Below are 14,500 nucleotides of genomic sequence, written 5' to 3'. Positions count from 1 at the left end.
CTTCTCAAGTGCATATGGAATATTCTCCATGATAGATCATATAGTAGGTTGCAAAACAAGTCTTAAAAACAGGAAAACTGGAAATTCACAAATATATGGAAATTAAACAATACACTCCTAAACAACCAATGGGTCAAAAGAAATCAAAACGACAACAGAAAGTACCTTGAAATAAATGAAATAGGAAAACAATATGGTCCATCCATTCCTTATGGAGAAGAAAAAGTATGCTAGATGCCAAATACTTTCCAAGAATCTTAAATGTATGTATGATAACTCAATCTTAGAACTTTGGACAGTAACAGTATATAGCAAGCAAGTACCTTATTCAAGGGTATAGCTCACTGGGCCAGTTTTGAATTTTTTTGTTTTGTTTTTTCAATTTTGAGCTTTATGCACCAGATGGAAAATGATTCATAATCATAAGTCATTGATACAACATACTAAATTGCTGGCTTAACATAAAACAGTGAATCATGTGAATAGATTTGGTAATTTCTCACTACAATAATCACTAGGAAAAAAGCAATGGCTGTATTACTGGACCAAGAACATTAGTTCTGTGGGCTAGAATAATGTAATTTCTCCAGACCTCAAATTATTAATATAAACTGGGGGTTGTATAAGATTTTCTTTAAGGTCCTTGTCAGCTCTGGGATTTTACGAAATGAAGGGTTAATCTTCTTGTTTTGAGTATCGACTTTGCTGCTATAGATTTATATGGTGTTAAATCTTATTTTTTCTCCCAGCAATATCTGTTGAGATACTGTCTAAACTATAGTGTTAAATGATGAATGACATGACAGGACTTTGTGTTAAGAAAAAATTTGTTTCTCATAAATCATTTGGAAAAGTGTATCTGGATAAGAGTTAAGAGATTTTGCCAGATAAACTTATAATCATTTCCTTCGAAGCTTGGTTAAGTGGTAATATAAGGCATGAGTCCTGGAGATTACAAGGAAGTAAAGAGAATTAGCTCTAAGGAGGAATTATCAAAGTGCTTGGAAAAGTAAATTTAAAGATCAATGACCATCATGGCTCAAAAAGCAATTTAAAATTCAGATAATCTATATGAAATGAGCAGTGAATTCTGTACAACTGACACCATGGTATCTAGGGTTATGACTTAGATTTATATTTGCTATGACAACCCTATTAAATGTTTAATTAACAATTCCTCTCATGTGTCATAGTTCAGAGAGAATGTTAGTAACTCAGCATTTGCAGTCTAATGATTCATCTGTGTTCACTCTGGAGTTTGAATGTAACTAGACTCCAATTTGGAATCTAAACAACTTATAAAAGAATGATAATGCTCATTTTAGCTTTATTATATCTGCTCTAGCCCAAATCAACATTTTAAGTCAGCCAAGAGCAATACTTTAGATAACAGGAGAAATACTCTGGAGAAAAATATTTAATTGTATTATTCTAGTACCTTGGGTCTTTTTCTGTGTAAAAACGTTCATTACGTTTGTTTTCACCAAAAGTGGCTCGATATACATCATGACAGCGAAGGTTCCTCTGGAAGGTGTAGAATAAAACATCTTCCTCTTCTTCATCCTTTACCCATTCTGAAAAAAATAATTAAAGAATTATATATAGACACCCACTTACAGTTAAAAAAAAAAAAAAAAGGCACAGTGCATTCAAATTTTGAGTGCCAAAGAGAAGAGATGTGCAAGTTTATCCCTGGAAATCTAAATCTAACATAGTTTTGACTGTATTTAAACTATATACAGAGAATAAAATACTACACTACATTGATTGATTCTAAGTTTTCAAGTGCTTATCATCAATCTTAGGGCTTTCAAGTTTCTAAACAGGAGCTGAATGTTCAATATTTAGGAAGGATTTTGGAAAAGTCAGTATTTGCTTTCAGAGGATGATTTATGTTTAAATTTACAACCTCTAACTTTAAATCAGAACAAATCATGGATCATTTTCCTCATGCCTAAATGTTTTCTGTCTGCCTTCAAGCCACAGGATGTCTTAAACTACCAAGTATAGTTTTATGCTGGTGTTTTCTTGATCTTACCTGGGCCGTCATTGGAGGTTTTCACACAATTACATCATGACTGCCACCAGGCTGACAATGACCGTAAGACATTATTATATAATATGCATCCTAAATTTACAGAGGTTAAAAAGTACAAAATGTATGTCTTAGAATCAATTAGAGTATAATTTCAATTAATTCCATAAGCATTTAGTTATTAAAAAATGGGAAAATTTATGTCAGAAAATGAAAAAGGAGGATAGAGTATGAACATATGTATTACTCAATGGTAAATGGTAAAATTTAAAGTTAGTTCTAGTAGTAAAAATATCACAATTTCTATTGATGAATAAGTTCAACATGTTCCAAGGTTGCTCTCAGTAGTGATCTTGGGCAACTTCCTATTGGTTGGATGTATATAATTAAAGAAGGGAAGGTCTCCTGAATAAGAGGCTCATAGGAAGGTGTGGAATCCACAGGGATAAACTGATCAGGCACTCACTTACCTTCTCATTCACATACGTGGGCAAAAAAAATGTATCAGAAGTGTAAACAATTCTCTTACTGTTGATTTTTCAACATAGAAGACTGTTTTGGTTGGTGGCTTACCAAAACTGGACACATTTGGAAAAGAAGCTTCCAATAGAGGCTGATCACTGAGCTTCACAACTATACAGGTAGATGCTTCAGAATCTTCTGTTCTTATCTTGGCGGCTACATATTTTTCATCAGGAGCAACTCTGATACTATCAATGAAGGGCTGGTCTAATTTAAGTTCCTCCAAATTGAACAAAACTTCATAATTATCACTGTCTGCTGCATAAAGAAAAAGATGAAACAGATAATGCCACAAGATGTACTTAAAAAAATTTTAAACTGTATTTCAGAGTTTTAAATTAGCATTCCTCTTCTATAAGAAGCTATATTCTGGCTTCCTTCAGCATTGATGGTAGCTTAATTTACATAGAAACTGGAATTAGTTATTTAATATTATCCTATGCTATTCAATATTATACTATGCATCAACCTATGTGATATTATTCGATACAGTGATAGTCTAGTATTTATAGCTCACATAGAACCTAGAAAGTAAGACAATGTAAATGACACTGGATAATCTATGTAAAAAAGGTACCTAGCACAGTACCCAGGATATAGCAGATGCTCAAAAAATGCTGGTTCTCATCTCTAGTCTCCCTGTCAAAGCTTTTGAGTGTAGCTGTTAACTATATCTTAACCAAACCCAGATCTTAAAAACTAGTCATTAAAAAAGAAAATTCAGAAATAATCTAAAGACTTTTTTCTATATCCTTGAGAATTTAATTTCGAATTTCCTTTGAAAAATGTGAAATCTGAAAAATCACAGTATGTTAAAAGGAAAAACTGTGGAATACCTTCTTCATCTTTGGAACGAACCAAGCAGCAACCTTCTTGATAATAAACAAAACCACCATGTTTAACCTGACAATGAAAAGAATCAAATGGTTTATTAATAATAAAATAATTTATTTAATAAATTAAACATGATTTAATTAACTGTTTAATGGTCTGACTAGCCAAGATGAAAAAATGAGATCTTTCTAAAAAGCAGACCTGTTGAAGTCTATGAATGAACACTTAAGGATCACTTTTTACAATGTAGTGGTTAAGAACTGGTTTTCACATGTTCACAATCACTGAAAGAGTTTCTTATACATAAATGTAAGAGGCAACAAAGAGAACACGTAATGAAATCTATATTGGTTCTCATGACTGTACAGAGCACTTGAGCTATATTTTGGGAACATGTGACATCTCTACACTGGGATTCAATTAACAGAGATCAAGTGACATCTTTTTTTTAATTTTTTATTATTTATTATTATTTATGCCTACAGCACCCGGTCTTCCTAGGTGGTCTCCCATCCAAGTATTAACCAGGCCGCAGACCATGGACTGTGGCTCCACTGGAGCGCAAACCCAGGACCTTATGTGTGTAAAGCAGACGTGCTAACCACTACACTATGGAACCACGTTGTCAGGTGGTATCTTTAAGATAATCCAAAATTATGCAGACAGAGAAACTTTGGCTCAGACTGGGCTGAAAACCCAGTCAATAACTTTGCAATTCTTTCCTCTAAAATATGCTGTCACCACCAGCTGTTCATGGTGCTGATTTGATTTCACACAAAGCATCATATCCTCTGTGGGGTGACGGATATAGACAATTTAAAATCGAGAGAACGGGTGTTACCAATATGTGAATAATGCTCTTGTCTAACACCTGCATAATTAAATGCAACTGACTGATTGACAAGATTTCATGTAGCTTAAGACATATTTATTACTTGATAGTGGCATAATTTGAATCTTGAATTTCTGTCTCTTAACCTATTGTTATTTCCACTTTATGCGATTTTCATTTATAAACTGTGGTTCTGTTTTCAAATTTAACTGAAAAATTTTTAACATTCAGGTTCATTCTGTTTCAATTGAATATTTACGACTGTGGTAACCACAGAATAGTCAAAGAAATACTTAGCTTTCATGATATTACGCTACTTAAGTCAATTTCTTTTTATATAAAAAAGTATAGATAGAGCAATCAAAGATTTTACAAATAATAAAGAAACATGAATGTTTCATTTAAACTTGTCCTTGGGAATTATTTTTAAAAATTTCAAACAGAATTGGCTCTTTCCAAAAACCAGAATTAACAGAATATACTTGAAAATTCATCTTGGTTTTGATCTTTATAATTTATTTTAAGGATTACACTCTGCTATTCTTTGTTCTTTAAGTTTTTTTAGCGTATTTTAAAGGCCAGAAGCAGTCTAATTTTGATGTGGGATTATGTCTATAAATTACAAGGTATTTAATTTACATTCTGACTAGTAATATCAGATTTGAAAAAAAAGTCATAAGATATCCTACCTCTGCATTGATGATTTCATATTCTTCTTGTGGCTGTGTTTCTAATTTTGTTCTCACTTTTTCAAATGCATCCATGTTTTCTGAAAGGGATTTTTTGTTTTCTTGTTTAGTAGGCAGAAATTCCTGGAAAAAGTTTTATTTGTATGATCATAATATTTCAAACTGGGAGAAAAAAAACCTTTGCTTTTTAAAGATAATTCTTATTTCTTTTTCATGTAAGTACAACAATGTTAGGTCTATACCTATAAAATAATATGCATTTCACAGATCTTAAATGCTGTTTAAGTATAATAAATGATCTCTTTTTCATTTAAAAATGTAAACAAAGAAAATAAGGTAGATACTCGATAGCTATACTATTAATTTACATGGCTAAGTTCTTAAGACGCAGAAGTACCAAGAAGTACTGGAGAATGTTCAGAAATACTATGGGAAAGGTTTATAGAAAGGATTATAGAAAATTAAGCAATAAAGGATATCCTATGAATGTTTACATACTTAAATCAAGGGTGAAAGGTAGAAAAAAGTTTTATAAAGTACTAAAATACCTCTTTAAAAGATGAGAAATGTCAATAGGAGAGGAAGGCATTAGCTTTATTAATAAATGTTCACTATTATTTTATTCACAGCAAGAATTTCTTTGTCCTATTTTATATCTTTATAAGTCATAATTTTCTTCTCTTGTAGGAGTAAGGAATCCCCCAAATAGAACTGTTTATAAGATCAAAAGGTGAATTAGTGCTTCATAAAATAGAACTTTTCTTTGAGTTTCAGGAAAAAATAACATATTCGCCTTATAAAAGGAAGAACAGGGAAAAATGAAAAATTAATAAACATGAATAGAGATATAAATGAAAGTTAAATAAGCACTCTATCATATTTAGAGTATCTAATAAGCTAAGAGCTTTAGTTGACCTCTGGTGAGCACATAAATACCATATAAATTATTAAAATTTAGAAAAGGCAAAACCTCAGTTGTCAAATAAAAAAAGGGTTCAATAATTCAACACTCCACATGTTTGCCTTGTTTAGGCAAAAGAATTCTAGCCAAGATTTTCATCATCAGCTTTCTGCCAAAGACAACAACTGTACAGTGATTTGTGCCAGAGGGGCCCTGAGCCTTTGGTAAGGAACTCTTAACAGCTGGTAAATATTTGTTGTACAAGTGTGTCCATGGTACTTTACCAACACTGTGGAGAATGTAAGCTATAAATATAGTTTGTATCACAAAGCATTTGCAATTTAAAATTAAACAGAAATAAAAAAGTCACTGAAACAAATTAAATGGAAAAAATCATTTTCACAGAGTGTTTTATGATTTGTATTAGATTCAAATTAGCAACAGTTGTTACGCAGTCTAAATCATTCAGTCTCCACTATAATCATATAATTAATATGCTCAAGTAATTATTTGAAGACCAAATACTGGAGGCTCATATGTTTATTTTTCATTTATTTTTTGGCATTTCTACAAAATCTAGAGTTGACCTTTTAGAGTAGTGAAGCAAAATATCTATATCAATAATTTCCTATTATCACCTAAAACACAAATTGGATCACTAGAAATTTATCCTGAAATTGTAACTTAGCTTTAGGATCTGCCTACTCGCCCACTTATTCTGAGCCACACTGGCCTCTCTGATATACTTCATTTCCAGATATACGCTTATCTGCTTCATAATTCCCATTAGAACTTATTAAGTAGAGTCAGGATAGCTACAAGAGTACCTCTTTCTACTACCTTACAGATCCTAGCACATTCTAGGTCAGGGAGCTGGGCTCTGCTGCTTTTAAATACTCATTGAGAGCCATGGCCAACATAGGGATAAAGGAAACAGAGCTAGGCCTCAATACTTGCCCTCTTAGTTAAACTTACTTTACATTCTGAACTTTTTTCTGTGTCAAAAATTTAATAAACTGAGCTTATCTGAATCAAAATAACCCTCGAAGCAACAAGATTTTTAACTGCCATAATAAAACAGAAGATTTCAAGAGCTTTGTAAATTCCTCAAAAATAATTACTCCCAGGGAAACTGAGATTTCATATAATATTCATAAAGTACTCAAAGTTGTTTTTGGTTTTTGTTCTGTGCCAGCATTACCCAATGGGTGTTTTAAGCTTTCATTTCAATGCCAGCTAGCATTATCATTAAGGTATGCAGCAAAACCTATCCACTTTAGCTAAATATCATAATATATTAATAGTCTATTGGTTTCAAGGGCATATACTATCTAACAGAGCTGAGGTGAGGACAGCTTAACTTTACATTTTAAGGTTACATGTACAGTATCACTCAATTAGTGGAAATAAGCACTCTTTCCTACCCTCTAGGTGGCCCACCACAAAACCATTTCAACAATAAAAACTTGTAACAGGAGAATGGAATAAGTAAACTTTATTATGGCAAAAATGTTGAACTGTAAAGAGAAAAATGGCACAGTAGAGAGATACTAGATAGCTTTTGGTAAAGATGGTGCCACTAATAAATGGCTAATCCCAAGTCTGTGGCAGGGAGAGTAAAAAGTAGGTTTAGGACATCACGCGCCAGAAAGTAAGAAAGTGCTCAAAGATTAATGGAGACATATCAAAAGGACACAAGAGCCAGTATGAAGGGGTTTCTACTAGCCACAATTTGAGCATCAAAAGGAATAATGATTGTAATTGATTATAATACACTGAAAGAGTAAACATTCACAGCAAACTGAAAATGAGCAAAAAACAAACAAACAAAAAAAACCAAACAAAATAACTCCCCTACAAAACTAAAATACAAAAATAAAAGAGGGTACAACAAATATGGAAACTCTTCTTTAGAGAATAATATCAGCTAATAAATGTAGAAAGAATAATAGAATTAGAAAATCATTAGTAAGCCCCAGTGAAGCAACTGATTAGGGTAAAGATCAGTGTTTGTTAAACTCATTAGGTGAAATTATGTTGGGTAATACAATATTTACACAGCACCAAAGTATTATCCTCCAGATTACTTAGCAATTGCAAAAGGAATAATGTCCCTTTAACAAGGAAGAGAACAAGCAGTTATCACCCTAACTAAAATTCTCAAGTTTAGCATCATTAATAGTGGGGCAAGTAAATAGTATGTGTCTCTGACATAATGCAGTACAAAGCATTTCAACTTAAGAAGACAGAAAAAGAAGAGTAGATCTAAAAGAAGTAGAAGGAAGAAAATAAATTTGTTTCAATGAAATTGATAAACTAAGGAGAATCGACAAAATAAAACTTTGGTTCTTTGAAAAATCTACTGAAAAAGACATGTATAGCAAAACTAATTAAAAAAAAAACAAACATAAGGAATGAAAAGTGGCATCATTAGCATACATGCTGCCAAAGCAAGAACAAAAGGTGGCATAATTAGAAATACAATACAGATTTTTAAAAAATCACAATAAAGTTCTTTATTCCAATAAATCGGAAAACAGATAAAATGGACAATTTTTCAGAAAATAAATGAATTATCAAACTGACTCTAAAAACTTAAGAGCTGTATAAGCCAATAACTATCAAAGAAATTAAATTGGTAATTAAGTGTCCCCTTCTTAAGAGACACCAAACCCAGATACTTTCAAAGCTAGGTTTCTTGAATCTTCAAGGAACAGATGATCTTCTCATATGTTAAGTATTTAAGAAAAAAAAGCCAGCTATTTAAAACTACTCAATTTATTTTAACAGGCTAATATGACCCTGATATCAAAACTGGAAAATGACAATATGTGACAAGTAAAAATCAATCTTACTATAAAATATGGATTAAAAAACCTAAAATATGATAAATCAATGTATTTTTTAAAAGCACAAAACAAAAACAGTAATAGTAATAATAAAACCTACGTGACCAAGAAAGATTTATGTTAAGAATAAAAAGATGGTTCGACGTTAGAAAAATCAATGTACTCTGACACAAATAAAAGGGACAGATCTTAGGGCCATTTCAATTAATGCATAACAAAAGAAAATAACACACTTTTAAGAAATGATAAAACTATAAATTAGGAATAGAGAGGAACTTTCTTGGCTTGATAAATGGTCTCTGTATTGTTTGACACAGGACCATAGTAAATCTGTAATTAACATGCCTGAAGTGTATTCATATTAGTATACATCTTATTTAACATTTGTGAAACACTTTTCAAGAATCTTATATTCATTTAAAATATCTAGTTATAGTTGCTGTTTATTTTGTTATTCAAAAGTGACTGTTAAAGAAAAAAAGTAACTGTTTGTGTTGCTCCCTGCCTCCAATTTCTCTCCTCCCTCCTCTTAAGCCCAGTAAGATTTCTGCCCTTCTCATTCTACAGCGTGCTCACTGATGGCCGCTGCAATGCAGAGTACAAACATTAATTCTAGATATTTTATACTACATGAACTATCAGCACCTTGACATAGCTGATCACTTCCTTCTCTTAAAACACTTTTCTTGACTTTGCTTCTAGGACACCCAATTCTCATCGTTTTCCTCTTATTTCACTGGCCCTCCTCAGTCTCTGTAGCTGGTTCTTACTCAACTCTCTGGCTTAACATTGGTATGCCCTGGACCACTTCTTTATCTACAGTCTGCACTAATTCCCTCGGTGATCTCATCCAATCTCATGACCCTAAAATGCTATTTATACGCTGAAGACTCCCAAATTTATATCCCTAGCTTGAACATTTCCCCTGAACAAGCTGAACCTGTATATCCAACTACTCAATATTTCTACTTGGATGTTTAATAGGTATGTCAAAAAATGTCCCAAACTGAGCTTCCAATCTCCCCATGTACCCTCTCCCAACAAAAATCTGTTCTTCAGACAATCTTCTCTATATTCATAAATGGCAACTCTGTCCTTTTAGCGGCTCAGGCTAAAAAACCTTAAAGTCTTGTTTGTATCTCTCTCGCCATAATCAAGTGATCTGCAAATCCTGTCAGTTCTACTTTCAAGACATATCTAGAATCTGACCACTTCTCACACTTGTACTGGTACTCTTCTGGTGGTACTAGTACCATTTCTCCTTTGGATTACCGCAAAAACCTAAATGTTATCTCTGCTTCTGCCTCTGCCTTCCATAGTCAGTTTTCTATAAATAGAGCCTAAAGTCAGATCGTATAACTCCTTTACTCAAAAGCCCTCCAATGATTTTCCTGTCTCACTCAAAAGGAAAAGGAAAATTCCTTATAATGGCCTACAAGGTTCTAAAGGATCCTGTCCCCTTACCTTGCTGCCTCATCTACAACTCCACTCCTACTCGCCCACTTATTCTGAGCCACACTGGCCTCTCTGATATACTTGAAGTTATTGGTCAAATGTCTTGAAAGCCTCCTCAGGTAGGCTTTCCCTGACCACCACACAAGAATAATCCTAACTCAGCACGGCCTATTCATTCTTTCCCTGTCTTATTTTATTTTTTATGGTACCTATTGCCTCTGACACACTTTGTGTTTTACTAATATATTTCTTTATTCTTCTCCTCTTGCCAATTGGAATGGTAAGCTCCATGAAAGCAGGGGTTTTTATTTCCTTTGCTCAATGCTATATATCCAATGACTAGAATGGTGCATAATAGGTGTTTGACAAATAATTGATAAGTTGAATGAAACAGACAGCACAAAACATAAAAATTTAAAAACCTATATAACAAAGACATAAACAAAGTGAAGATGTAGCACAAATATATAGAAGACATCTACAGCACATATAAGAGACAATGGACATGTAAAAAACTTATTAGTTTTAAAAAAAGGCAAACTCAATAGGAAAAATAGTCAAAGAACATGAATAAACAATTCAAGAAGACAAAACCCATGGAGTCAAGAAACATAAAAAAAGGAGTTCAAATTCATTACTAATCAGGGCAATGAAAATTAAATGACAACATACTATTTATCCATCAAAAGAGTAAAAAGGAAAAGGTCTGACTCCATGACTGCCACTGAGCAGATCAGACTCACTTGTTCACGCACCTCACTCAGCTTCCTCTGCAACCATGTCTGACAAACCTGATATGGCTTAGACCGACAAATTTGATGTCGAAATTGAAGAAGACAAATGCAAGAGAGAAAACCACTGCCTTCAAAAGAAATGACTGAACAGGAGAAGCAATCTGGTGAATTGTAATAAGAAACACACCGCCAAATATGCACTGTACATTCCACAAGCACTGCCTTCTTATTTTACTTCTTTTAGCTGTTTAACTTTGTAAGAGGCCAAGAGGCTGGATCAAATTTAAATGACTGCGCTGCCCCCTTTTCACATCCAAGAACTAATGAAGGCCGCACTTGTAATTCTCACTTGTCTGTCTGGCTGGTAGGAAAAGAACTTGCATGTTGTTGAAGGCAGAAGCTGGGTGGGACGACAGTGAAATTTAGAGTAAAAACCAAGCTGGTCCGAGGTGTCCTGCAGGTTCTAAAATGCAGTTTAATCAGAGTGTCAATTTTTTGTTGTTGTTCAAATGATTTTAATTATTAAAAGCACAATTTTTAATATGTAAATAAAGTTTTAAAATCTGGCAAAAAAGGGGGAAAGGTCTGATAATATCAAGTGTTATTCAAGATACAGAATTTCCACACGTTCCTTCCTAGTTTGAGTGTAAGAGTTTTATCAATTTAGAAATTAATTTGACAAAAAACAAATAAAATCAGGAATTCTAATTCTGGATATAGACTCTAAAGACTAACACATATGCATAAAGAGATATAAGATTGTATTTTACAGCTTTTTTTTTTTTAAAGATGTAAAAGTGTTGAAATTGGACAACCTACAGACTAATCCACAGAAAATTGTGGTTTGTCATACAATGGAATATACAGCAGTTATAATAAATGACTAGAGATACACTATTATCGTAGAATCTCAACATCATAATGTTGAGCAAACAAGCAAGTTATACAATTGTGTTTATTTTTATGTTTCAAAACATGCAAAACAATACTGTGTATCATCTGTGGATACAAATACATGTGTAATTTACATAAAAACACATTCGAAAGAGGTTAAGGACAATGATTATCACTGGGGAGGTAAGGAAGGAAATGTAATCAAGGAAGTACAGAGACGTCTTTAAATGTAATTGAAAAAAGTCACAATGATTAGTGGGTACATGGGTATTTGTTATGGTATTCTTTCAGGCTTTGTATATATTTGTAATAATAATAAAAGGTATTAAAAAAAGGTAACATGTGGCTACTTGACATGTTACTTGAGGTCTAGTTCTGATTCTGATTTTTTTTCTGTAGTTAGCATCCTCTGCACTAGTTTGTCTACTCAACATAGATGTCTGTTACATATTTAAGATATGTTCACCACAATTGTGTACGTGCTAGGAATACTATGGTAAATTAAGCAGAAGAAAAGCTTTCATTTTATAGAATTTATACTCTATTTGTACAAAAGTATTACCACCTTTGACACTGGAAAAATGAAAATCCTATAGTTCCCTGCCATATCACTCTTTCCTCTTTTCTGCTTTACTTTTCTCCATAGTCACAGGTAGTGTGTGCTATCTTACATGTAAAACTTATTTACTTTGCAAATCATTTATCTTTTTCTACTAGAATATAAGAGGCATGTGGCAGGGCATTCTGTTTTATTTTATTTTTATTATTATTATTTTTTACTTAATCTTGGGGTCTGGCTTTAGTTTTTCATTTGTAAAGAAAGAGCTCCCATACTTCCTGATTTCTAAACTCATTACAAAGCTATAGTAATCAAGAGTGTGATACTGGCCTACGGACAAACATACAGACCAAAAGGATAGGACTGAGAGTCCACAAATAAACTCTTACATTTATGGTTAAAGATTTTCAAAAAGGGTGCTAAGACAATTAAATGAGGAAAGAAAAGTCTTTCCAACAAATGGTGCTGTGATAGCTGGCTATCCGCAAGCAAAAGAATAAAGTTGAACATCGACTCCTTACACCATAAATAAAAATTGAAATCAAAATAGATCAAGGACCTAAAGAGCAAGCTCAGACTGGATGGTTTCTGGGGTTTTTCTTCCAGCAATAAAATTTCTGGTTACATCAAAAGGAAAAAACCTCATTCATTTAATTATTAATTCATTCCACAAACATTTATTGCTTTTTTACTATATGGTAGCCATTATGCTATGTGTTGGGCATATAAAGATGTACATTATAAAATTCTTGTCTTCAAGGACTTCCAATCTAACAGGGAGAGAAAAAAAGTTTAAAATGATGTAATAATTAATAACAGAGGTCAATATAGTGTTATGGTTCTTATGGCTTCAACCAGTACCTATATATATACACAACTCTTCCCAAATTCCAGACTCTTATATCCAACTGTCTATAAAAATCTCTACCTTAATAGTGAGTTATATCTATTCCATCTCCTTCCTTACCCTTAACATCAGAGTAACAGTAAGGCTGTATATTTGAGTGAAATAAGTCTATTCTGATACATAAAGATGTCCCAGATGTGTTTTGGAATTTTGTGATTTTGGAAAGTTAACATGGTGCCTATCCTAATGAGGGGGGCACCGCCCTGTAATCAAATAGTTAAGAATTTGGAGCAAAACATCTACTAAGTGGGATAAATAAAGATAATAATAGCTTTGTGTCAGTGTAGGTCAGGTTTGGCTAATCATAATAGTAATAATTAGTAGTAGTAAAAAAATTTTTGAGGCTTTTGGAGTTTAGAATCCAAACAGATAAGAGATTATCACCCTATATACTCTATTCTTTTACTAAGATCTTTCAAATATTACTACTCTGTAATGACAAAGTTTCACTGATTTTCTCTGTTTAATGTTTCTTCAAATATTATACTTTACTTCATTCTAAGGATCTGACCTTAGTTTAGGCTCTCATCTTCATTCAACTGAGTTACTGACAAGGCTCTCTACTTCCAATCTATTTTTTACAAATCAGTCAGAGTGATTCTTCTAAAATGCAAATCTGATTGCACCTACATTTTTCAATGGCTTTCTATTCCTTTTCAGATGCAGTTCAGACTTCTCACAAGATTTACAAAACTGCTTATACATCATCTGGCTCCTGCTTACTTCTTTTGGTTCATCTTTGGCAATTTTGCATGTAATTCCTTGATTTAGAGCTTTTACACATGTTGCTCCCTCTGCCTGGCATTACCTTAACTACACTCTGAGTCCTTTCTTTTTTGTCTAGCTCAACTCTTTATGTTGGGACTTAGGTTCAAGAATTATATTTTAATCCACAGAATAGCATTCTATAAAATAGATGTAGGCCCCTACTTATGGGAACAGTCATTCATTTGACAATATTTTTTACTATGTCATGCACTGTCTCAGACAACAGGGAAGGAATAACAATTCCTTAACAATACAGACACGGACCCTTCCTTTACGAAGTTTACATTCCAGTTGGGAAGACAGGAAAAAAGAAAAAGAAACTGACGAATGAAATAAACAGTTGTAGTAAAGTGGCATAAAGAACACAAGGCTAATTTTAAAAATAAAGTGAGTAACAGTTACTTCAGTTACTATGGTCAGAAATGGCCTTTCTCAGGAGGTAACATTTAATCGATACCTAAAATAAAAGGAACTAGACATGTAGTGGTGAATGGATTAGGAAATAGTAATGTAAAAGCCCT

At 32.9% G+C, this 14,500-nt stretch overlaps 1 protein-coding gene across 5 annotated transcripts in view; it reads right to left on the bottom strand.

Moving 5' to 3' along the window:
- PREPL (prolyl endopeptidase like) overlaps window positions 1-14,500 on the bottom strand; it is a 39,110-nt gene that overhangs the window by 16,697 nt on the left and 7,913 nt on the right. For 4 of the 5 annotated variants that reach the window (XM_011361338.2, XM_023531289.1, XM_011361339.2 and 1 more), the window contains 4 exons: window positions 4,913-5,035; window positions 3,394-3,460; window positions 2,609-2,815; window positions 1,439-1,574 (listed from right to left, as the gene is read on the bottom strand). In XM_011361338.2, the coding sequence (XP_011359640.1) occupies window positions 1,439-1,574; window positions 2,609-2,815; window positions 3,394-3,460; window positions 4,913-5,035 (533 nt within the window). The remainder of the gene's footprint in view (window positions 1-1,438; window positions 1,575-2,608; window positions 2,816-3,393; window positions 3,461-4,912; window positions 5,036-14,500) is intronic. The other variant, XM_023531288.1, reaches the window with a different exon arrangement.

The sequence above is a fragment of the Pteropus vampyrus genome, unplaced genomic scaffold, assembly GCF_000151845.1.
Source record: "Pteropus vampyrus isolate Shadow unplaced genomic scaffold, Pvam_2.0 Scaffold66, whole genome shotgun sequence".
Taxonomy (NCBI): Eukaryota; Metazoa; Chordata; class Mammalia; order Chiroptera; family Pteropodidae; genus Pteropus; species Pteropus vampyrus.
Note: the sequence above shows the minus strand (reverse complement) of the source record. Positions and strands in the feature narration are given on the sequence as shown.